At 40.1% G+C, this 26,524-nt stretch overlaps 1 protein-coding gene across 1 annotated transcript in view; it reads right to left on the bottom strand.

The window, feature by feature from the left end:
- The window catches only part of PDZD8 (PDZ domain containing 8), a 53,979-nt gene extending 27,664 nt beyond the window's left edge, over positions 1–26,315 (bottom strand). The window contains exons 1-3 of the mRNA XM_064716788.1: positions 25,304–26,315; positions 8,231–8,353; positions 4,152–4,254 (exon numbers count right to left, since the gene is read on the bottom strand). Coding sequence (XP_064572858.1) covers positions 4,152–4,254; positions 8,231–8,353; positions 25,304–26,214 — 1,137 coding nt within the window. The 5' untranslated portion in view covers positions 26,215–26,315. The remainder of the gene's footprint in view (positions 1–4,151; positions 4,255–8,230; positions 8,354–25,303) is intronic.
- Positions 26,316–26,524: the final 209 nt, after the last annotated feature.

The raw sequence follows: 26,524 nt of genomic DNA, 5'->3' as shown, positions 1-26,524 counted from the left end.
CTTTTCTTGCTTTAATCCTCCTTCTTTCTTTTGATAGGATTAAATACTGAAATGGCAGGCTGTTAAATAAGCACAGTGAAATGCCAACTGTGAGGCATTTAACTCCATGTATTCACAAATTAACATTTCACAGTTGCTTTAAATTTTGACATTATAGTTTAGTACCTTCAGGCAACTCATTTCAGAAGGTGTTGGATTTGATTTACATTATTTTTCATTTTAGATTCATATGTTATGGTACCGGAATACCTTGAAGTTTCCCTTAATCCCTGATAAAGGAAATTCAGTTTTATGAAAAGCTGAGAAATACTGCTTTTTTTTTTTATAGTGCAATATTGAAAGATGGTGTTATAGGTCCCCCCCCTTGAGTTACTCCAGTGCAGATCACAATGTTCAGAATGAACTGGAGAAAACACCAAGCAGTATTCATAAAAAAGCACTGGGATGCCAATCTTAATTCTTTAATTCTTTCTATTATTAGATTACTTCAGGAGATATTTTTGTGCTTCTGAGACAACTGCTGCCAGAGTGAATCCTCTGGGCTACCAGATGTGGCATTTTAGATGGAAATTTTTACTTTGCAGAATATGAAATCCAGTTTCAGTATTGCTAAAGTGAATATTTATAGAAGGAATTTCAAAAAAATTTTAATGAAAAACCCTACCAACAATAAAGAAGCCCCAAGACTTACTGCCTGCAGAAATAAGAAATTGTGGAGAAATATGAACCCATGCCTATTCTTACAGTACCACCTCAGACAACATAGTTGACACCAGAGTTTAAAGGTGCTCCCTCAAATTTTTCTTGGGTTATGTAATTAATTTCATGATCAATAATGATTCTCTTGTGCTCCTGAATTTCTGTAAAAAAAAGACTTTAAGGGAAAATTTGGAACAGATATTTTTGGTGTGCAGTGGAGAACCTCTCCACATTACTTTGGATTCTTACAACCAATAAAAAGCACAAACCATTTACAGTTTACATATGTGTAAGATTATCAGAAGATACCAAACTCCTTGCAATAGTTTCTACAATTTCTAGAAAACTACTTAACCTTTACCAGAAAAATCAGTATGTAGATAAAAGAAACATGACTACAAAGATTTGCAGAGCAGTTCATAAGAGACAAGATTCTCACTTCAATACAACTGCACTCTTGAGTCATTCTTCTCCACAGAGGTGGATCCAGAGAAAAGCACCAGCAAATACAGAGCAGTCAATGCACAGGGGACTTACAAAGCCAACTCTGGTTTCTGCTACTCATATTTCAAGTTCATCTCCATGTCCATCCTTCTACCAGTTGTACAGAAAGCAGACTATTTTCCTTTTATAAATAAAGAAATTTTGATTTTTGCTGAAAAATCATGTTGTTCTTTCACAACACTACACAGCAAGTGCTGGTACTGTAAAGAGTCTCACCAAGGGTAGAAAGGGCACAGGGTTCACTCTGAACAGATGTGCTCCAAGAAAAATAGAACAATTCTTTTTGTTTGTAGAAATCAACCTGGTATTGCTGACTTGCAGTCCAGTGGACACACCCGTCCACATTTATGACACAGCCTCCACTTCATATCTACAATCCTGTATTTCATTATTTAGAGATCTCTCATTATTTAACCACAGATCACCTGTCTGCCAGTCCAATGCTGCTAATGCCAATTACTGCATCCTCACCATACATCACTTTTACATAGCAAGGCACTCATTAACCTCAATTCCAGCAGCATGTGCTACTAATTAAGGTATTTAAGGATGTTTACATGTTTCACATGGGAATGTACCAAATCACTCTCTGAAGTCTCACTCCTGTTTCAGATTTGACAAACATAAGCCTGAGACACCTTTGTATTGTAACAGACACTTCAATAATGCTCCAGATATATTCAATAACACAGCACCTTTTTTCAAAATCAATTGTGACATCTACTAACGTTCCATAAATTCTGGGATCAGATTAAAGTCTTGCCAAAATTCATTACAAATTATTAAACCTGTCTAATCTTTTATCACTACTACTAACACAATAAAAAGAATGAAAAGGTCAAGAAGTATAGAAAGTTATGAGAATTTTCCTCAGGAATATTGTAGAACATAGTCTGAATCAGGGGATGTATTGTCATGCCTTTGTGAGGCTTGTATAAATTAGACCCTGTTAAACCAGAATGTACCTTTAACTTTTCTGCTATTTCTCTTCTGTAGTTTCTGAAATTGTTATTCATTCTAACTTCATCTCGAGTAAGTATTGCAAATTTGATCATTACAATAAGGATTTAATATTAAAAAGATTTAAAGTATTGCCATCAGCTGCTTCATAGTTAATATTGCAATAGTGCTAATAATCACAATTAAGGCTAGAAGCAAACTTTTTGTTTGGAAAAATAACACAATTTTTTCATTATAACTTACTATTTAACTACTCAAACAGTTAACATTTCTGAAAATAACTAAGTTCCAGTGCTAAATGTGTAAGCAACACTTCCTATTTTGTTGAGGATCTTTGAAAATACTCTTACCACTCAGTGAGATGTCCTAACATTTTGTAACTTATCTTGCAAATTTAACTGGATTCCTTAAGGAAAAGAGATTTCCATGATTTCGCTACATCTGTTGAATAAAAAATAGTTCTGCAAGTTGCTAATTTTCAGTTTCCATATTGTCCCATACTGAGATTTCAAAAGCAGGAGTTTTAAACCAGGCCACCATTCCAGAGGCCCCAAGTTCAAGGTGGTTGGGCACAGTGAATTCTCCAGTGCCAGCTGAGCTCGAGATGCAGCAACCCAAACTGAGGAGTCTCTGCTCTGGCAGTGTTTGAACCCACAGAAAACCCTCCCTACATTGAGGGCCAGATTTCCAAAAACTTAGGACATTTTTAAAAGCTTCCATTTCATTTAAAAACCTGCCATTTCACTTTAGATACTGACACAATAGATGAGTTTTTGAGAGCCTCCCCACGAGTACTTTTGCATAGTTTTAAAAGAAGCCATTCCACCGTCACTCCTTTACTCCTACTGCCATCTGCTGTCACAAACACATCAGTGCCACAGTGTCTGCACAGCGTTTTTCCTTCCCTCTGTGAAAAACAATGTGTTCTAACACTGCTACTCAACCTCTAAAAATAATCACATGTTTATTTGTCTAGAGGAGTGCACTGGTAAATCAATGCATTGCCACCTTCAATGCCAGAGCACCAACCCTGCAGATCTGTGCATGTTTTCAGACACAGCTGCTGCTCAGCCATACTCCCCTTTTGGCAAAACATAATATACTAAGCTGAAAACAAAGATCACAGCATTTGTTACAAGGATTTTAGACCCAATGCAAAGTGGAATTTAATGGCGGAAAACTGAATGAGATGTTGGAATTCTGGATTCTTGCTGCTCCAGTGGAAAATGATGCTGGTCTCCAAACACAACTCCAGTCAGATGTAACAAAGGCAAAGGATTAAGTTAGTGGCACTCAGCAGAGGGTAAAATTCAGGGCAAGGATTTTTGTTCCAGTGATTTCTTTACATGAAACCAACTGTTAACACACAGTCTTGTTAAAGCTTTGGGGGGTTTTCTTCAATAAGCACACTACTTAATGCTCAGCACAAGCCCAATTCAATTTGATTACTAACACAATACCCCTCTAATGTAAAACTGAAAAGCTGTTTCATACATCACACCTCTTCTTTGAAGAAATAGAAAAAGGTCATTCTCACCCTCACAAAAAAAAAAAAAAAGGCAGGCAATCTGCAGGCTGTGTGCTGCTAAATTCCTGTTATCAAGTGCAATAATTAGTGAAACACAACTTTACAACACTGGCCAGGCAAAGACAGGTGAATCTTACTCACTGCATTCTAAACACTGCCCCACCCAAATATAACAGGACTATAAAATGAGTATTTTCCACTGTTTGTTTTAATGCAGCTGGACAGCTGGCAGAACAGTCAAACCAGGTACAGTTTCAAGCACAATTATGAGAACTGAGCACGATGTTATCCATATGTGGTAGTTTGTCAGTGGACTAAAAAGTAAATAACTGGTCTGCTATTGTTTGGGTCTGTTTTTTCTGTTCTGTCACCCATTTGATTACCTAAAGACACTTTCTAGACAATGTATCAAGTGCAGAAGACAAAGTGCAATATGGAAACATGACACCCTTTTTTTTACCGTTTTAATAGAACTTCTTGATTTTTCTTCCCAAACATTACTGCTCAGCTCCATTGTGCAATGAACATTTGTTTCTCTTTCATAGGATCCAAACACCAGTAACCTGAAATAGAGAAGCCTATGGTAAGAATTGTAATACCATTACATATATGCCAGATATCACATTAAATTCCCTATTCTTCATCTATACATGATTATTACCAATGTGTATACACAGAAGTCCAGAGAGAACAGATTGCACAGGCACAGCCTTACACTAAAGGAAAGACACTGCCACCCTCTAGTGGAAGAACTCCAAATATAAAATGTAACAGAATTTTTTGCTAAGGGGTTTTTTTGAGTTGACTTTTTTCCTACAGTGTTGTTCTTTTTTTTTTTTTTTGGGATGGGAGTGGTTGGTTTGTTTTTAAAGAAAGTGTTCAATTAGCATTTTCCCATAAAGGGCTTTTGTTTTATTTTAGGAAGAGCAACCAGTCTTCCACTTTAATCCTAAACATCACAATGTGAAGCTCTTGTTGGTTTAACAGAGTTCTACTGGAGATTAAAGTCAGTTTACTACTGCTTATATTTGTATTTCACTAAACTGGGATCCTCTTATCTATGATTTTTGTAACATTTATAACAGAGTAGTTCTTCATGCATGATACCCTATTCCAGAAGGCAATAAAGCTTTTCAGAGAGATATTAGTACTTGAGAAAAACAAAACAAACCAGACTATAAACTTTAGGCTATAGAACAGCAATCAAGTTGTTCATAGCTTATCTCACAGTAGCTGGAAGCAGATAAATATTTTGGAATATCAAAATTCAAACAAACCTTACTCATTCAAAAGAGCTGTTAGATTTTAATTCCCCCCTAAACTTTCTATACACATTTGACAAGAACAGTTTCTAAGCTTTCATCCCAAGTATCTTATTTGTGATTGTGGTGTGTTATACAACTCTTTAGATGATGCAGACACAACATGTCAGAAAAACATCAATTTCCTCAGTTTATCTTGACATTGTTAAATAATGTTTCTAGGTTAAATATCTATAATCAAAAAGTCTCATCTTTCAGATGTGGAGATTGGTAGTAAACATCCTTTGGAAATTAAGTAAAGTTATTGAAGAAAACTTTTTACCAATGATCAGAACTGGTAAAATTGAGACAACCCAAGGGTAAACACCTCTCTGACTGTGGCAGCTCTCAAGCTTCCTTTTTGCTCACACAGACACACTCTTAGGGGATTTTTCAGGGGCACTTATTGCCCTCCTCTAAAATATCAGCCCAGGAGCCACTTTGCTGTACTGGATAGAAAAACAAGCACATGAGACAGCTCAAAAGAGGAATAGAACAATTTTTAGCCAAGCCACAAGCAAAACCAAGAGGCATGTTGAGATTTCACCTTACAGCAGGTTAACAGCACCTGCAAACCTGGTGTCAGGTGAACAAACACACCACAAGGCAGCCAAACTATACAGTTAAATTTTAAAGAGCTCTTAGGAGCTCAAATTGTGCTGGAGTTTGGAGCTCAATTTCCAATTTCAGAAAGACAAAGGCAAAATTGTAACTTCTGCTACACTAAGAAAATCTTTGTTTGAACAGTATCTCCATTAATATGCAAACAAAGAAGCTTTATCCTGTAAGACAGCTGCACATAGAGACTGACATTATTATATATTACTAAATATTAAATCTATATCCTACAGATTGAGAAGTGCCCATTTTATGGCACACTTCTGGAAGTGCATTCTTGCCTAATAAAATCAGAGTTTATTACCTTTGTTACTTTTTTCAGAGTGTTTCCTGATTAAAAAGAAATAAAGCCAAAATTTACCAGTGTTGCTTTGTTTTTCCCTTTTTCTTCAAAGTTTTAAGATAATGACAGATAACAGCATTTTTGCAACAATTCAGTTCTTTGAGGGCATTGCACTTTTTGGAAACTTGAGTTTTTTGTACAGGTCAGATAAATATTGGCATGATATATTCCTTATTATTTCTTTACACCAAAGTTCCCAACCTTTCATTAATTTTTAACAAATTTAATTTTTCTTTCAACAGCACGACAGCACAAAATTGCTATGGTCAAGCCTGCAATTAGAAAAGAAGTGTGAAAATTGCAAGTATTTGGTCATGTGAAGAGTGTAATTTAATTAAACAAGCCATTTATAACACAGAAAAAGTTTGCTAAACATTTTACCGCTATGGTTTCACCACTGATGTCCAAATTTAAATGGGAGAAGCAGCAGAACACAGTTACTTGACTAGATGGAAGAACTCTACTTCCAAATTCTGTAGAGAAGTCAGAGATCATCTACTGAGAAAATACAGAACCTTCTGGGGCACTGAGCAAAACTGAAAACCACACAGAAATGAAAGTGATCCTTCATTCTGGAATGAGAGGATGAAAAATGTTTAGGTTCCTATGGCAGATATAAGTGGAAAGGCCTGGATGTCAGCACCCAGTGCTGCACTGGGAATTGGCCCAGCCAAGCTCACACCACCCACAGAGGGCTGAGGAAAAAGGGAAATTTGATCACTGTTGCTTTTGTGTATATAGTGTGTGTTTCTTCTTTCACTACCAAAATTCTCTGTTTCTCTTTGTACCTCATCAATATCTTCAGATGTAAATGAAACAAGAGTATTTACTCACTGAGGGACTCCATGGACAGCAGTTGGAGCTGTTTAGCTCAAAAAAAGCATAGGAAACTGGAAGATCTGAGGAATTACTGTGGGTCCAGCAGTCAGGCATCTTGCCTGAGAAGTGTCTGCTGAGACAATTTCCAAGTGTGTGTTGAGAAATTCCAAGCTGCATAAAACACTTGGATTATGTCAGACCTGACAAATCAGCAACTGCATCCTCTCCCAGCCATCTGATGAGCATCTGTGGCAGCTGAAATCACAGAGCTCACCGTGATGTCAGACTGAGCAATCTGAGCTCTCAGTGCAAAGAAACTCAAGAGTTGGTGCTGCTCAGTGTTTCAGATTCAGGAAAGACAACTTTTAAAGATTACTTCCCAAACCAAGAACACTGTACACAGTGCAAGGTGGTCGTTTTGGCCCTCTTGATAAAAACAAATGCATCACTGGGCTGAAATTGGAGAATTGCTGTGAAGAGAGATCAGAGTTCCCTTGCTCAGTACAAAGGGGAAGTGCTCCTGGTGGCCAAGGAATGCAGAGTTATTCAGTATCCTTGGATCATCCACAGAAACCACCACAAAGACAGGGAGACAGGTAAGCAGGAATTTTATCACAAAAAACATGACCCCTGCTGCCACCACAGAACCCTTAGAAGCAGAAGAATATCTTCAGGAAATCCTGACCACTGATAAATCACATTAGTACAGCAAATACAGCTCAAATGTTGTACATTGTTGTTCAGTGCTACAGAAAAAGAAGTGCAAAGAGGAGATGATATGGGAATACAAGCAGTGAAAAGAACAGGTTAAAAGAGTCTTTCTGCAGAGCAGTTTAGTTCATAAAGAGCAGAACTGCACATGACTAGATCAAAGCCTTAGCACTACTTGGATAAGATCTAACATAAACCAAGAGCCCACACACCTTTTCTCCAGCTTTGAAGAGAATAATATTCTCTTCAATGAATGGAGGAAATAGATTTTATTTCTTTCCATTGTTTACTCAAGACCAAAACAGTAAATAATGCCTTATAAAAGTGATTTGGATTTATCTAAGTAAGAATGAGTGAAACCATTATTTCCCTTTGGTTACATAACACAGTAATATAATTACAACATTTATATTGTCCTGGAAAGAGACCCATAATTTGGTGTGGCAGAAAAGCAAACCAAGCAAATAAGAGGAGGCACAGATTAGCTTGTAACCAGGCAAAATTCAGAAAGGCAAAGGCTTGCCCCCACACAAACCCAAAGTGCCTCAAGAAAGTAACTGCAACTTTCATTTGCTCATTTTTACTTCAAGCAAAGTACAGCTTGTGGTTAGAGTGCAATCAGGACACCAAAGCTGCCACTTTGCAAATCAGAACTGCCCTACAACAATAATTACTGCAAACTGAGGAAACACAGGTCCTTGCTAGTCAAGAATAAGCAAAAGTGCACAAAAATATACAAAAATATACCTTGTACATTCAATTAATGTGACCCTCAGGCGACCTTCTGTCAACAGAAAATCCTGTATACAGAGGTCTCGATCTTCATATTCATCAGTTGGCAATAGCTGACATGGAAAAAATGGCTTGAACCTGAAAAATACAGAAGAAACTTCTCTTAATTCACATTACACAGCATGAACACACAAAAATATAAAAAAGGTAACAGGACAATAATGAATCTTTAACACTCTTTAAAAAGAGAAATACTGCCATTCCTATGTATTCATTGGTCAAAATGAATGAGTAGGAGTTACTGAAGTTTTTTGAATGCAGCAGACTGGACAACACAAACAGAAAATGCTTCACAAGAATAAATTGAGTAACATTTTCCAGCACAGATAATTTTTAAGAAGTGGGAAGTTTGTAAAGATCACATTGTATTTTTACAATTGCAAACATGATTTAACACAAGAGTCCTACTACAGTAAATATCTTAGCAGGTCTTTATGTTTATCTGCATAAACATCACAGCATAGAAAGATGAAAATGTGCTATGACCCTAAAGCTTAAACTTTTTATGACAGTACACCCTAATGTACAGTGAACACAGGCTCACTGTACCACCTATGCTGGTGCATCCTAATGAACAGTTCACTTTAGTTACACAGATTGATTCTTCTCTCACTTTGTAAAAAACTTTAAGTGGCTCTTCTTAGCCAGTCCTCTTGAATAAAAATAAAGATACAGATATTCTAAACATTTGCCCTTGAGCTTTATTTCCCTCACTGCAGCGTGTGATTCACAGGAAAAGCAGTTCATGTTCAAGATAACTGTGCAAAACAGCAGCTATCTCACCACATAGTTCTGTCTCTTTGATTAGAAAATGCTGAGTTATAAATACCAATCTGGTTTTTAAGTGATAGTGCTCTGGTGTCGGACACAGCCCTGATCTGAGGGAGGGAAGGAGGGGGAGAGGCTGCACAGCTGCAGCCCCATCACATGGCTGACACACACAGAAAATCCCAACAGCAAGGGCCACAACCCTGCACAAAGAATGATATCACAGCATCTGTGCTGAAGTGTTTGAAAAAAAAAACCCAAAAAAGCTCTTAGAGGGCATTCCTTCTTTCTGTCTTTATTTATTGCTCTCATTTCCCAGCACTGCCTTGTGCCTTGCTTTCCATCCTCTGTCACTGCTGCAGCCCCCCAGCAAGGATTTGTGTGGAGAGGCACAAACAGCAGGAAAGGAGCAGCAGAGGCTGCAGGACGGCTCTGCCATTCCATGAGAAAGAACTCTTTCACAAGCACGGTTTGCTCAACCATCAGAGGCATCTGCTTGTCACATTCGGAGATCACAATATGTTCAGGAAACAGTCACACGGAGCTGAACTGAAGAGTTTCAGAAACTCCAATAAATAATTAAGCATCCTTTAACTGTCAGCACACACTTTGGGAGGGAGCTCCATGCTCTGATTCCAGACACTTCGGTTCTGTACGAGCAACAGCCTCGTACAGAGCCATGAGAAAGTAATTTCTTTTGTTCTCTTTGTGAATAAACACAACTCAACACTCCAGCTATTCTCCTGAAATCCAATTCAACTTCTAACTTTAATTTGGTTCCAAGTTTCTCCCTCATTAACTCCTTCATAAAGAAAACTATTTTGAAATATGTCACATACAAATACTCACTTTTAAATACTTTTTTTTTTAAAGGTCTTGTGCATGAAAAATATGAGGCTATTAAATCACTCTGGCCATGGTTTAGGTTTATGAGTATAACAAAAATAACTAACTCAAAATATGCCTTGTTCAAGTACTGACTGATCTGGTAGTTTATGAATAATTCTCCCTTATAGGTCTTGAATCACTAAAGTAATAGCAAACATCATAATGGTAGGGAAAAAACCACCAAGGTGACCCCACTGTTTCAATTCTGCAAAACTCCATCCCAGTTCAGGGCCTGATCACCTCCCCACCTTTCTCACTTCAAGTACAAGCAGAGGTGCCCTGCTCCTATTAGGAATGATTTTATCCCCTCAAAAGACAGACTTAGCTCAGATTTTGTCAGGCAGAAAAGGATGAGTTAGGCAAGCCCACTGGAAAACAATACTAAGTTTTGAGTGAATAGGTACTTGCAGGTTTGAGGATTTTTAAGCACTAATAAACTGCTTTTCAGTTAGTACCAGCAACTGCCTTCTCCCAAATCTATTATAAAGATAGTTTTCCATGGGAGCATCAAGCTAACAACAACCATTCTGAGCTTCAGTGACTTACAGAAACAAGATTTCTGGCAGGGAAAAAAGGCAAAGGAAGAAGATTCATTAGGTTACCATTAGCTCTCCCAATTTCTGCAAACACCATGCCTAAAAGTGTTGGCATTTTGAAGGTCTTTTGCTGATGGATTCACACATCCTGCAGGACATCTACAAGAACACAAACTTGGACAAACCTATTTTATATCCTAAAAGTAAGAACAGGAAAGCAAAATAACACTGAAACATTCCAGTAAGGATGCAGACATATCCACCTACACATTCAAACTAAAAACATCATCCTCAAGTGACTTCAGAACAAAGGGTTGGTACAACACTCACTGCAAGCCTTTGCTGCAGCACAGAATAATGAAACAATCCCCAGAAAAAGCTATTTTCCTTGCTAGATTAAGACAATGTTTATTGTAATTTTGATTTCTATTCTCAAAATCCTTTTAAAAATTTATACAACAATGAATTAAAGAGGAATTAATTCTAAAATACCAATATAGTTATATACATGAATATATAAAACACTTAGTGCTTGGGGGACTTGGTGCAGTACTACTGAAATTTTCTACAAATCCAGGATTAAAAGGCAGTCTCAACATCATGTTTAACTTCCAAGAAGCACTTATGTTCACATTCTTATCACAACTAATTTGCAAAATCATTAACAAAAAAAAGGAACACATCACCTATTTCCATTGGCACTAGCAACGTACAAAGAGCTGAATATCTCACATTAAATGCATCTTTAATGTTTTAGTGCTGCTCTGGAGCATTCCAAATTTATATCATAGCACTTATCTATTTAATTTACAGACAGTTTGTGCATTTCCAAAATGAAACATTTGACAAATTACTACTTCCTGTAGATTTCAATTACAAACTAGAGAATTGAACAGTTGTCAGAATATTTAAGCAGAAAACAACACTATTTATTGGGAAAGACTTTCCCACTGGGAGTTGGTGAGCTAACACAGACCCAGATGGGGCCCATTCCCTGGTGTTGTGAAACCACCCACAGGAAATCCCTGCTCCCAACAGGCCAGGCACCACAGCTCTCCCATCTTCTCCCCGTGGCAGGAAAAGCCTGGGAACTTCCCCACCTTCCCACCAAGCCATCATCCCTCTCCTGGTGATGCAGGACTGCAGCAGGCCAGCAATGGATGCTCCCTCTGCAGAAAGGCTTTAAAAGTGCTTCATTTCAAATGCTTATCGTGCCTTTGCAACTTTTTAAATTATCAGAGTCCCTCCACAAACTCATTTGTCCAAAGGTCTGAAATTCAGACAGCACAGTCTTAAGAAAAAGCTAGCTAAAACTTAGCATTAATATGAAGAGGAATATTCATCAATCATGTGACATTTAAGCAAATGAAAAAATTCCAACTCTACAGAAATAATATTGAAAAGAAGCTGTAGCACAGTGAGTGTTTCTTAACAAATATTGCAAGATACAAACAGCAAAAATTGCTACTTCACAGGAGGAATTAGTCAGATACTGAAGGTAATGACGATAAAGTTAGTGAATTAATAGATAGGATTAAAGGTAGACACTAAAATAGCACAACACTAAGCTCTTCCATACACAAAGCACAGCAAAAACGTTTCCAGGCACTGCAGGCAGCGTCTCCTTGGCGTGAAGGGCTTCTGCACTCCCTCCATGCCAGACCTCAGAGTCACTGCAGCGGCTCATTCCCCCTCAGTGACTCACTCCCTCTCGGCAGCACCTCCCTGCAAGTCTGCATCAGAAGTGTATCCAGAAAAACCCCAAGCACACCAAGCTCCTTCCCTTCCCTTCGAGTGCTTTCAGCCCCGGAATGGCAGAATTCTCCCTTCCAGCTGGCAGCTCAGAACTCATCTGCTTGGAACAAGTCTGGATCTGGGGATTTCATTATAAAGATGTCTGACCTACATTCCCTTTAATTTAAATTCACCATTCTGTGATGGTTGTTTTGTGTCCTTTAGCCAACTTTTAACAGAAAACAGGACAGAAGTCTTTTATACCTTAGTTTAATTAACTTAATCCCCAAATGAACTGCTCGCCTCAGTACCTATTTAACGATATTTTTTGAGGAAATCTATTGAGAAATAAAAAAAAATTGATTTATCTGGTATGATAACCATATGCTTCTGTGTCTGCTCATTGCTTCAGTTAAGAATATCCAGAATCACAGTAAAAAAACCAACAATTGTTCAGAGCTAAACAGAGCCAGAAACAAAATTCAAAAGCTGTCAGTATTCCATCTCCTACTTGGAGAAGTAGAAAGTCTCATGGTTTCATTGCTAAGGGCAGGAGGAGGTGGGATTTTGTAGAGCTTTTGCTAAGAAGTGAGAATATTTTTCTAGAATAAATTATAGGAAAAGTTTTAACTTATTCTCTGGTTTATAAAGGAAGCTTGGTATCTAAAACAGTATTTAAAATTACTGACTATCAGTTTCAGACCACATTAAACACTTGAATTATATGAATCCCAGCACTACTCTATTGACATAAAGAGAAAACATTTCAGGTTTGGGAATTCTGAAGTTACACTAACTGAACATCTGAATTTTAATAAAGAGCAAAAAAGATTTTAAACCTTAGAAGAATCAATCAACCAAAAATGCAAGCATCTTCAGCACAAAGCTACTTCCAATGCATTGCACGTCTTTATTTTCATCTTGAATGTTAAGCAAATTTCTATCACAATCTAAAGAGAGACGGTGTTTAGGAGATTTCAATTTTGCAAGTGCTACTGTACGTGAAGCTTCTTTTATCTAAAATACTGCGGAAAGAATAACTGCTGGATTTATTTTCAGTTTGGGGATTAACCAAAATGTTCAACTAATTATGCAACAGAATTATGCAACAAAATACAATCTAAAAATGACTCTAAGAATTGAGTCATCTTTAGATTGTGTTTTTCACCTGAGTCACAGAAACACAAGTCAGGCACTAGTAAAGCATGTAAACTTCAAAGAGGGATTGAGAGCAGATATTTTAAAACATAAAGAAGTCCTCTATTCTTACACTGCATGTAATTTAAGATGAAGTTTTACTTCTACAAAAATTCTAAAATATTACAATCCACTCCTAAAATTACATGATCACCTTAATAAGATTTTAAAAGTGCTTATCAGCTAACTTTTACACTTGTCAGGTATTATAATGTGAACAGCTTATATCATTCTTCACACTGAAGATATAAAAATGAGGTTTATCTTTATTTTGAACAAAAAATAGTAGCAGTAATGGTTTCTCTATAGATTTTGTTATAGATTTTACAAAAGCAATTCTCCAGCTTCCATTAATTTCTCAAGAAATAATGCTGCTGCTGAACTCTATCAGTATTTACACTCAGGGATTGAACAATTCAATTTAAGGTAGATTTCTATAACAAATAAGATTTCAGCTTTACTCACAGCCATGAAAATCTGGCTTACAAGCAGCCTGGAGAAAACCACTGCAATAAGATGGTGCTCATTTTCTAGGAAGTTTTATGGTAAAGCACAAATCAGATCTAGTAATCCACCCACTGTCTTACAGGATATTCTGCCACACACATGTAGGAGGCTCATACACACAAGGTCCCAATAGATGAACAATCCTTTTTTTAAGCAAAGATCTTAAAAGAAAAAAAAAAAAAAAGATTTTACTAGTCTTTTTTTTCCTTCAAAGAAGTTTCACACATTTCCAGATTCTTAAAATAGTTTTCTTTCTTCTCAGTAATTCTGAGGTATATATTGAGTCATACATTTGAGACAAGACACTTCCCAAGCTTCAATTTGTTCTTGACTTGCACAAGAAAGAAAGAAGAAATGCAAACAGCCTAGTAGCTTCTTAAAAAAAGATCACAGATTATTTTCTTGCTTATATCACAGAAATGGCAAATACAACATGGACAGTCTTAATGATATGATTTTACTGCTTGCATTAGAATAGCCACAGGTAAAAAATCTAACCAAAATTTCTTTCTAATCACCACAAACCAGATCAACTTGACCATGTGCATATTCTTTTGTATTTCAGGAACATTTCCCAAATTCTAAATTCCAAAAAATACTGAAACAGCTTTATTAACTCAATGTAGTCAATGTCTGCTTGATCCCAAAGTTTCCAGGTTCTGTTGATTCAAATTAAGGAATGAAAATCCTGCTGTAATTCTGACAGGGTGAAGACAAATTTTCCCTGTCTAACCAAAAAGCCTGAATTGTTGTGGCATTGCTCCAAATGGGACAGAAAATACAGAATGTGCTTATGTTCACATAGAGCTGAAAGAGAAGTAGGTGTGGTTTAGTAACCAGCTTTTAGGCATTCAAGGGAAATAGCAGCAGGAAAAAAACATAACAAAAAATAAAAAGCACACACATAAAAAAAGCAAATAAAACCCAAGCCACCCCAAAAGTCTGCCTTCAGCCAGCTGGTTTAGAGGTTGGTCCCAGTGACTAAGGCAAACATTTGCTTTTGCTCACTTCAGCAGAATGTTTTCTCCCATAAGGAAGTCTCGAGTCTACAAACATCACCTGTCTGCAATCCTGGTTACAGCAAAAAGATTTGGATGTTCTTTGAGAAGTCTGAGCTCTGGACATCACTCACTCATTGAGCTGAAGAGTTTTAATCCTCTGCTCCAAACCCTAGCCTATACCCATGTGAAATAAAGTGACATAAAATCTCTCAGGCTGCTGAAACAGAAAACAATGTCTCACTGCTGAAAGCAGCCCCTGACAGCTGCAAACCAAAGTGAAAAAATATTTGTATCTGCTGTAAACCCTAGGCAAGAGCTTCCCAAGGTTTATCCTCACTCCTCCAGTTAGTTTTAAAAATGCTCAAACTGCAGAAGCTTCTCCTCAATCTACATTTACCAAGTCACATCTGACAAGACAGAAGATGCTCCCATTCCCAGCCTGAGCATTTCCAAAGCTGAGCTGACTCCCAGCTCAGCCTGAAGCTGCCTGGCAGAGCTCAGGGGCTGCAGGGCTGGCAGGGCACAAAGGGACCCAGGGACACACCATGGCCGTGCACTTGCCAGCTGGCCCCAAGCAAAGCCAACAGCCCAGGCAAGTCACAGCAGTTTATTTATAGAGCCACAGGGTAAACAGGATCAAGTAGCACAGGAGCTCAGTCTGGACATGACCTGTGGCACCACTGAAGGCTTTGGGAGGTTCATTAACAGGAAGGATTCCTGCACTTCCCAAATCCTGCAGCACTCGTGACACATTACAACTTGTGATTACAAATGATGAATTTGGACACTTTCTCTAATTTGTCCTTCATTCAGAGGAACAGAGGAATAGAAAAAACCATCTGAGTTTTTGCAGAATTGTTTTAGAACAATACCACACTGCCTGACACTGCTGTTCCCACCCCACCTCCCTTCCTAATTCACTGGGCTCTTTGCTTGGAAACATCAGGCTTGTTTTGTTTCTTCTAACACATTGCATCAAGTTTTGTTAGCAAGTATATGGTTATTCTTTCAAAAAACACCAAACCAACAAAACCCACACAACTGTTAAAGTTTTTGGAGTAATTCCCTCTGGTTAATTACTTAGGAGCTATTCACCAAGCCAGATCATTCAGAGGTGATCCAAACACCACCAGACTGGGATCTTCCATTTTTACTCCTCCTTTTTCAGTTCAGGCAAACAATAATGGTTTAATAATGGTTTAAACCATTTATTACAGAAGTGACATTCATTAAAAAGTCCATTTTAATTTTTACTACTCAATGGGTTACCCTTAAGATACTACACATAAAACTTATGTGACAGGATATTTTTCACAGGTTTAAGTATAATTTAAAGCATTTTACATATGTGGTAGTAGTTACTACCAGTATTTCTTCATTTCACTGGCAAACACCACAATCTTGTACTTAATGCCATTACAAAAGTGAATTTTAATATTTGTACACATTTCCTTCTGAGTGAGCATTTTTCATAGCAATGTTGCCATTGACATTGATGCAGGAAAATATCCTGCTTAGCATTAGTCAGGAACAAAGTATGTGAGTGTTGATTTCCATTAGATATCATCAGATAATTTCTAAAAGACAGAAAGTAAGAAATAATGAGTTTGCATTTACATCTCAAAGTGTCCCTGTAAGTTTTTCAGTCAGAGCAACAAAAAAACTGCCAAAAAATTAATTCCCAAGTGATTATCCTAATTTAATTTTATGCTCATCATATCTGGCAATTAATTACTGCCTTTGAGTGTGTGTAACAGTCTGATTAATTATCAGTGGCTGATCGTTGTAATACACTCTATTTCAGACAGAGCTTTATGGCATCTGGGAAGCCTTCAAAAATGGGTGAAGTGTAGTGGTGTAGTGCAGAGGGGGGCGTACGTGGCCCGAAGTTTAGAGTCCGGCTAGCTGAGGGCCAAAGGCCGACGCCCCTCTGCAATTCCTGGCCAGCTCCCTTCGGCGTCTGAGGGCCTCGGGCTGTGCTGGCTGCGGACTGGCTCACACCGCTGGTATTGGGGAGGAACGGAGCTGACCATTTCACCAGGGGTTAAACGTCGGTTTATTGAAGGTATTGCAGGATCTAAACGCGGCCAAATCAACCCGGAAAAGTTTTTTTTATAGGGGGTGAAACAGGATTATAAAGGAGGGGGGTGGGTACAGGCGGAACCAATCGGGAAAGGTGAGGGGATGAACTTCACAGAACTGACACTCCATGGAGACCAATAATCAAAAGGTAAAGGAGGTGTCCTGGGACCCCAGCCAGCCACCACCTCCAGAGAGGAGAAGGTTCTCGAAACCTGGGAGGAGAAGGGGGTGATTGACTGGGCCCAGGGAGGAGACAACTTTCACTGATAAGGGAAACCAGGGGAGGAGCAATTACATATCGGCAACTATGAATAGCAAAGTTACCATAGCAACTTATCTGACAGGGTAGCAGTGGCGGGAAAAACTGGGGGAACAAAACCATTTTACACATAATAGGGGAGAACAATACATAAATTGGGGGAATAACACAAGAAACTTAACAACACACTACAACAGTGTAGTAGAATTCCTCATGGAACAGCTTTAATGGAGGGGACACTGCTGCTCACAGCCCGTTCTGCTGAGCTCCAGCAGCACCAAACAGCAGAATTTAGATGTTATGAAGGGAAGTTGTACCCAGCAGCTTTAAGTTTAAAATGAATTAGAGCAGCTAGTAGGGAAAAAAATTAAAAAAAAAATCAAACCAAGCAGCTCTCCAGAGCCCAGGTCAGGGTTGAATTTCTGTGGGTTTTTTACCTCATAAAACTTCAGGTTTTCCCTCTCTTTCTTTTATTCTGTGCTACACCCAGCATCTCCTGGCAGTTTGCAGAGCTGTGTTTGGCCACAGACAGGTCCAAAACCCTGCCAGGCTCCAGCTGGGTCCTACAGGCAAGTCCTGAGGGGACTGAACTCAGGCAGGGCTCCATAAGGGTAGGGTGTGCTTTGGGAATCAGATGGACCCGAATGGCTTTGGGCAGGTGTAGGAATCTTCATCACCACATTGGATCATTGCTTGATTTCTGGTGAAAGGATGGTTTGAGATCACCACACAAAGTTTTCTGTAGTTCCACAATCCAGGGATTTTAACAGACTGGGGTGACACAAATTATCTATTAATGCAACCTACCTATGTGGGTTGCTAATTTCTCTCCATACTCAGCTTAGAAAATAAAGCTTATTAATCCTAGAAGTGTTCTATTTAAAGTGTTTTACTATACTCTAAAGAAAAAATAATATCAAGAATATCCAAATGTTGCAACAGTTTCAAATCAAACAAGTGTGAACATGAAGTGCAAACACAGGAGCACACTGGGTGACTTTAGGCCATCCCTGCAGGAATGCAGAATCAGCAGTTTCCCACAGAAAGCCACAGCATGGAAGGATCAGCTGCAATAGTGAAACCAGCAGCTTGGGGCTGAGCTTCACCAGCACTGAACTGTTCTACCCCACTAAAACCCACTGTCCTCACCCAGGCTGCTTTAAAGAGCTTTCTCATCAAGGGCCATTGGCCAGTAAAAGATTAACTGTTTCATGCATTTAATATATAGAAATAGGTTTGACAAAAAAGCCTCCTACATTTTTACACCCAATGAACTACTGAGAGCTGTATTAGCTACAGATCTTCACAGGTAAAATTTGTGTCCTTTTCCTTGAATTGAGCTCCTTCAGGAAAACCCAGTGCTCAGTTCCATGTGACAAGTGGGGGACATTAATCATACTATATATCACAGACTCTAAAAATCATAATACAGCCTGTAGAAGGTGGCTGAGAACAGCCCAATTCCAGAGCCTGAACACCCCTCCCTGCTCCAGCAGACAGGCTCAGAACCTGCCCACACATTTTTTAGCATCCACACATTTCTTACCATCCTCACATTTCTTAGCACCCACACATTTCTTAGGTGCCTACAGTTCAGTGAAGTGATTAACTCCTATATGATCTATATTTTGAAATAGGTTACCCTTAAAAAAATAAACTACTACTGCTTATTTAATATTTATTTAAATGTATTGAAAGCAACACAAATGAGGACAACTGAATAAAAAGATCCATATTTGTGCTCACTGAGCAGCATGGTCAGTTCAAGGGCAGAGTCCAGATGAACAGAAATGTGGTCTCAATGCTGGTGCATGCAAAACACCATCAAGTACTAAATAAATCTCAGCAGATTTTTCAGAGTCTTTATTCACTATCCACATGAAAGTTCACTGCAGGACTAAGATCAAGTGACTTCTAACACAAACCAGCCAAGGATTAAATGAGTAATTTTCTTTACATTATTATTGTACAGTGGTTTATATACTGTACATGAAAATAAGGAAGAAAAGCTGAAGGAGGTCCTGTTTTCATGTCAGACCAATTATCTTATTGGATTTCCATCTGCAGCAAAGGCAGATGCTAATGACCAAAATGTGTTCCTTTATCCTGTACCTTCATCCATCACTCCCTCCAACTGAGATTTTCTCTTTGCCCCACACCTCTGTCTCGCAGTTTTTTCACTAATCCATCTCAAGTCAGTGATGTGTTAGTTCCTCACCCTTGCAGGTAAGAATAGGAAATATAACATTTGTTGACTAACCACAGAAAAAGGCTCACTCTTAAGCTGCAAAGAATGCCAGCTGTGTGCTGGGAAATGCCTGGTATGTAGCTGGGCACTCATTACCTCTGACTTTACCATGAACAAGTTTCAAACTGGCATTCTGTCAGAATTCAATCTTTCCAGTGTGAAAACTCACAAAGTGCTGGAGCTGGGGAAGATGACTAAACATGTTCCCTTAGAACCAAAGGATTTGAACTTGCTAGCTACATAAGATTTACATACAGCCATTGTACCATATAATTTCATACAATCTGAAGAAACTTGCACTTTGTGACCCTCTAGAAACTCTGTAAGCCTGAGATGAAGCCCTCCCAAAAAAAAAAAAACAAAACAGTAAAAAGCTCTGCACTACCAAAATCTTCCTTCTACATGCAGCACCCTTGAAAAGAAAAAAAAAAAAAAAAAGGAAATAATTATTTGCTGTTCTGAGGTTTGGTTGTGTTCATTGTGTGTCAGGTTGCCTACAGGCCCATTTATCCAATTCCTGTAAGACAAAGCAAAGCTGCCTGTCCATTATTAAGATGATCTTCCAAGCATGGAACTACTGACCAGAGACAGATCCATGAGTGAAATTATCTCCCCTTTGCCATGAGCAGAACAGTCTGTGCTGCCATCATTCAGGGCAGTGTCTCTGGGACACCTGAAAATCACAGTGCTGCTTCACCAGCAATTTTTGCAGAGCAGAAAAGGACTCAGGTCCTGCAGGGTTTTTAATGCTTCTGTACAGTAGATTATTTTTGTACCTAAAACAGGCATGGCATTAAAAACCCCAATAAATAGAACCACAAACAAACCAGCCTTCTTTGCCATCAGCAGCAGTAGGAATGAGAACTTCAAACAGGGGTGTCTTACAGATTTAACTAGTGAGAGATTCCTATTAACTGCTGTAGAAATCCACTCAAAAAGAAAAACCCTCCCTTTGCAGCAGCTACACAGAAAGGTCTCTGAAGCAAATACATGATCACAGTCCCAAAACCTGATTATTTATTTCTGGTACTCCTGCCTCATCATATGAATAATACATGCTTTTTTTTATTTTATGCTTTTTCCAATACCTCAATTTCCTCATTATGAAGTAATTTCTATTGTAAAACATATTTCAAATCAATATCTATTTAAATTACTTCTAGGCTTAAGTTTTGCCAAAAATAAGAAACTACTATGTAACTCTCAAATTGGATTCTATAATGGTAAATAAAAATAGGCTTGTTTAATTGTTCTTCCCAGAGAAATTCAATATAGCCTCAGCCTCCAAATAAAGCATAAAACTATTTAACATGACTAAATATATTGCAAATGATCAGTTCAAAGGACAATTCATGTTGACAGTGGCCAGAGGAGGTCCTCTAAACACTCCATACAGAAATGGTAGAAGCAATGCTTTATGAGAAAAGAAAGTTATTCCCCTCAGTAGTAGCATGCATTAAAACAAAGCAAACAGATTTTCTCAAAGCAGACTAGTATCAATACAAAATAGTTGGGTTTTTTAATGTAATAAACCAAGAAACAAAGTGTTCCTATATGGGAATATGATCCTAACATTCCTAAAATACACAGAACTGACCTATTGCTTAACCAACACCTGGTCTGCCTAGAATCTGAATGGATGAACTTGTGAGATGTTTAATTCAAGAAAACAAAAAGGCACCTGACAGGGTTTTTTACATCATTGCTTAAGAAACAGCAGGAAGTTAAATTCTGGCATATTTACATATACACAACAGGCTTTGGATCTTTGTTATGGCAAAGTGTATTTTCATTGCCTAGAAACAACCTGACACCCAAACCTCTCCAAAATCTAAAAGCAAGATCAAGAGCTGTGCAAAAGAGCAAGAATACACCCAAGTATTAAGAACATGCTGGCCACAGCATAATCAGTGTACTGATAAGCCAGAGGTGAGAGAGGGCACAGCAAGGCTGTCACCATAAGCAACTTAATAAAAGGTTAATGAGCAAGGTAGAGCTCATTAGAGAGCTAACACAGATGAACCCACGAGTACTGCAGCAGCCATCAAGCAAGGAGCCAGACACCTGAAACAGCCCCTACTCTGTGCCTCTAAATGCCATTAACCACTTTAACAGCACTGTTAAAGGGACATGATAAAGTTAAAACCCACATGAACAGCGTCCACAGCATTAAAGAACTGTTGGAGTGCACACAATGACAAACCAAAAGCTGGACTCAGGTTACAAGATAAACTCCACTTTGTGCTGATAGCATTCACTGCCCTGGTCTATCAAAAGAAATCTACATGAAAACAAGGTTGTATTAGGTTTTCCCCACATCTGAACAAGACACTGCTCTGACATACCAAAATGTTTGCAGAAAAAGCTGTTTGCATTTCTATAATAAAGCAGCAAATACATTAACATTAAATACAAACATTTAACTATTGCTATTATCAACAGAATTGCATAAGTCCTTTATCAATTACGACCAAAAGAACAAAAAACCCAAAAAAAACCAAACCTAGCCTACAGTCACTGAATTTTACCAACAGCCTTACATCCAGGGATTTCCTCAACTTCTACTACACAAGATAGCAAATACCATTCAACAGCAGAGCAGCTACAGAACAGGGGGTTTTGCCAGACACAAATACATTTATTAAAGAGACAGAGAAAAGTGATTACATGCTATTAGAGTAAAACACAAATTACTACTTATTAGTTTAGACATAAAGCACAACCCTTCTTTTTCAATTAGTAGACAATTGCTTTTATGGAGAAAAATGTGTATAAAATGCTAGACAAACTTTAAATGCACTAAAACTAGACTTCACTGTCTCTCCCTAGACTCTGAGGAGTGCAGCAGGAATGCAAGATGCCTTTTCTTGCTTTCAAGGTACAGTTATGCAGATCACACAAAGCCTGTAGAAATGGATGATACAAAATACTCATCACTGCTGTGCTGCAAGAATTTTGTACCTACCTGGAAAGAATACAAAGTACTTGAGTAGTAATTTGGCTGTAGTAACAGACAGTGCACATATGAATATATATTTTTTAAATATAAGTATTTTGTAACTGAATAACAGAGGAGGCCAGGATCTGTGACACAAACTGTTATAACATGTTCAAAATCAACTACTGGCAAAAGTTCTCTTTGTGTGCCGTTCAGCACCCAGTAATAACCTCTAGAAGTTGCCCAATACAAAAGACAAGGAAAATGGCATATTTTTATATACTAATTAACACCTTGAAGCAAGAAAAAAACTCTTTTGTGGTCTTCAATGTGGAAGCCAACAGAGTAGCAAAGCGCCCCTTTTGGCCCCATAAAGAGAGAACTCCTCACACTCCAAGCACCTTTGTTTACAAAGTTGCAATCGCTGTTATCCAAAGTTTTATTTACAAAGTTACTTCAGCAACAGCAGGGAGACATCAAAAAGGTTCTGAACTACACATGGAAGCAAATACTATGTACTTAAGAACATGTGGGCAATAGGGAAAAAACTGGGAGAGAATAATCACATTTCATGTAGATGAGAAACTTTTCAGCTTTAGGTAAGGTAAGAGGTTATTAAGCAGCTGTGAAACTCCTGACTTTCTCCTAGATATTCTTTGCTAAGCAATATATTAGCATACCATAATCCCAAATCCAATGTAATCTTACAATTTAAAGCCCCACTTTTGCATCTTATCAGCAAGGGGTTTGATTTTCCAAGCCAGCTTTCAGTGACACCTGAACTCTCAGCTGTGCCACCCATAAGAGTGCACTGTGACTGCTCAGCTGTTACAAGAGTGGGGATTCACCTGCCTAAACCCAGCCTGGACACGCTGGGGAAGAATTTGTAGTTTTAGTCTGAGTTCCACAAAACCTTGGGCCCCTGTGGACAGCTCAAGGCTCCCACCTGAAGCTGTAAATGCCATGGTATGGACAGCTGGGACACCAAGGAGCCAACCCTCCCTCCTGAGGACAATTCCATTCACGTGCATTGAGCCCTGGTGTCCCCTGCACAACACGGGGGTGGGAAGGATACCTTCAGTGCATGGCATAAAATGTAAAGGTGAAAAGCACCAGAGCAGGCTTGGACACTTGCACTGAGCACAGCAGGCCACCAGCCCACTACCCCGTGGGAAAATCAGCTGTGATATTGCTTCTTCCTCTGAAGCATTCAGAGACTCCCAACTCCTTCAACCACAAAGAACATTTTAAGTTAACTGTTAATTCTTCTTAGTTTTAGAATTATTTATGCTTCATATATCATTCTGAGTGTCAGTTACCTTTTATCATCATGCTTCTCATTCCTGTTTCAGGCTCTGCACTCCGCTTCTTTCTTTATTTGCCCCTCCAGTCCCTCATCACACATGCCTCATTCACTCTTTATGGTGGCAGAAAGTTTGAGAAACACGTGGAAAACTGACTGTCTCCAACTAAATGGTGAGAACACCTCAATGTCCTCTGCATATCTGAGGCAAAGTGAAGATGTCTGTCCTCATCTGCTGGAGGGGGGGAGCACATCACCCATCACAGGTTGCACAGGAACCCTAAAAACTTGTCTGGAGTGCAAAGTTCATTTGTTCTGTCTGGGTGTGCTGGGAGTGCTGACTCTGCACCACGACTGTGCTGTCCCAACCTCTCCTTCGGGCTCCTCTCCACTTTTCACCCTTTCCAAAACAGCAACAGAATGGAAGCAAACCTGCCGTGACAGCTTCCCTGCTGGCCAGGGATTGCTCTCCTCTGGACAGTTCAGCACCTCAAAACTTGAAAGAACCACTACATTACTCAAAAAAACTTATTGCTCTGTCAGGGCTATCCAAATCTTGGATATTTTAAAAATCCACTTTCATGAGAGCACTTACACATTCAATTGCAGGGGAAGCAGCTGAAAAGTCTTCAGAAATTACACCACTACAAAGCTAATTACACTTCAAAACTCAAACAGGCATTTTCAGTTACTCATCTCTCATGAATTTCAGGGAAAAGGCTTATTGCAGAAGAATGCTGTAAACAAACCTAAAATCCTTACTTAACACATAACAAAAGCTCAAAAGAACAAAAGAGAAAGGAAACGTGGTACCCTAAGAGTGGTAAGGCACAACAGAAAGGAAACACAGTACCTGAGCAGTGATAAGACATTCAATATCAGAATCAGGGGATAGAAACAAAGTGAACATGTCTGTTGCCACTTCTGCTACAGAAGTATCAGGGCACATTTCATTATATTCACTATATAGTGCATTTGTAAAGGAAAACTACTACAATACCAAAAAATAAAAAAGCAAAAACCCAGAAGGTTTAGTTACCACAGCAGTGGTGATAGTTCTCTTATCAACTTTCAGACTTCCCCCAAAATTTACTGAGGGAATTAAGCAGACCAGAAAAGAAGCAGACTGCCTTTACCATGGGATCTCAAAAATATTCCTTACACAGAGAACTCTACCCCTTCTTGTATTAAGCAAGAATCACCTCATCTCTAGAGGTGAGCAGCAGCCACAAGTGGCTCACACCAAGGGAGGACACCCCAAGTGCACACACTCTCCATGGAGCCATCCTCCAAAGAGGCACATCGTGGTCCTATCATCACACACCTGACAAGATCCCCAAGCTTTCCATATGTATTGATTCTGCCACTTAGTTACACCCAGATGAGGGCATGGAACAACTCCACTGTGCAAGGCTTCTTCACCTGTCATAAATGGAAAATAATCCTTCCTTTCAGGAAAGCTCCTGCCAGCAGACAAGCAATGTACCGTGCCAAGCACCCATTAAGAGCAAAACAGCAACTCAGCTGCACAGCACCCAAATAACGCTGAGGACGCAGGCCAACTCACCTGATTTTATAATTGGGTAAGGTGTGCTTGCGCTTAATCACTTTCTTGAACTGGTTCACTATGATGGAAGTGAGCTGAGGCATGGGCCTCCCTTCAAACTGAGACTTCACCTCAAAGACAATCACGGGGTCGTCCATAAAAGAGAAGGACCAGTGAGTGAAGGGCAGGCGTGTGAAGACCAGCTTCAGCCTCCCCATCACCCGGGAGATCTTCACGAACAGGTAGGCCGACTTGCCGAACACCAGGTCGGCATCGATGGCCAGGTGGAAGCCACCATTGTATTCCAGGTCTACCTCAAAGGCCAGCTCCTCGGGACAGCCCTCCTCATTGCAGGCCACCGGCCGGATCAGCTTCACGGACTTGAAGACAGGCAGGACATCGCCGAGAGAGACCTCCCTGAGGCTGAGCCCCTCCAGCACCTTCCCTGTCATCTTGGCCTGGAGCAGCTCCTCGAACTCCACCTTGATCTTCTTGATGACCCAGTCCCTGACCAGGGAAGTGTCCCTGAGCTCCCTGAAGAGGAAGAGAAAGATGGCATTGAGGAAGTGGCACGTCTCCTCTCGGGAGGAGGGGGCTGGAGGGGGCTCCGGCTGCTGCTGCTGCTGCGGTGGCTGCTGGTGCTGGTGCTGCTGCTTGGGGCCGGGATCGGGGCCCGGGGCGGCGGCGGGCGCGGAGGCCGGGGCCGGGCTGGGGGCTGGCTCCGCGGCTGCCGGGCCGCCGGCCAGCTCCGCGCCCTGCAGGTATTCCCTGAGGCCGTACTCGGCCGCCACGCGGGCGTAGACGATGCCGCAGTAGGTTCCGTCCCCCCCGGGGGGCTCCGGCTTCCTCCTGTAGAGGAGCAGGAGCTGAACCAGGAGCGTGAGGCAGCAGCCGGCCAGCGCCGAGAGCAGGATCACATAGAGCAGCGGCATCCTCGGGCCTCCGTGCTGCCCCGGGCGCGCCGCCCTCACCACGCCGCCGCCATCGCGGGGGTCGCGCCCGCGCCCCGCCGGCGTTTAACGGCCGCGGCCGCCAGGGGCCGCCTCATCCGGGTCCCCCCCGCCGCTGGCCGCGGGGCGGGGCGGGGCGGCGGCGGCAGCCAACCAGCGGCGCCGGCCTCGCCCTCCTCGCGCTCCGATTGGCGGGCCCAGAGGGTTACGTCATGTCGCCGGGCGCCGCCGTGGCGTCACGGCGCGGCGGGCGCGTGCGCGAGGGGAGGGGGAGCTGCGTGGGCGGAGCGGG

The sequence above is a fragment of the Zonotrichia leucophrys genome, chromosome 6 (assembly GCF_028769735.1).
Source record: "Zonotrichia leucophrys gambelii isolate GWCS_2022_RI chromosome 6, RI_Zleu_2.0, whole genome shotgun sequence".
NCBI classification, from domain to species: Eukaryota; Metazoa; Chordata; class Aves; order Passeriformes; family Passerellidae; genus Zonotrichia; species Zonotrichia leucophrys.
Note: the sequence above shows the minus strand (reverse complement) of the source record. Positions and strands in the feature narration are given on the sequence as shown.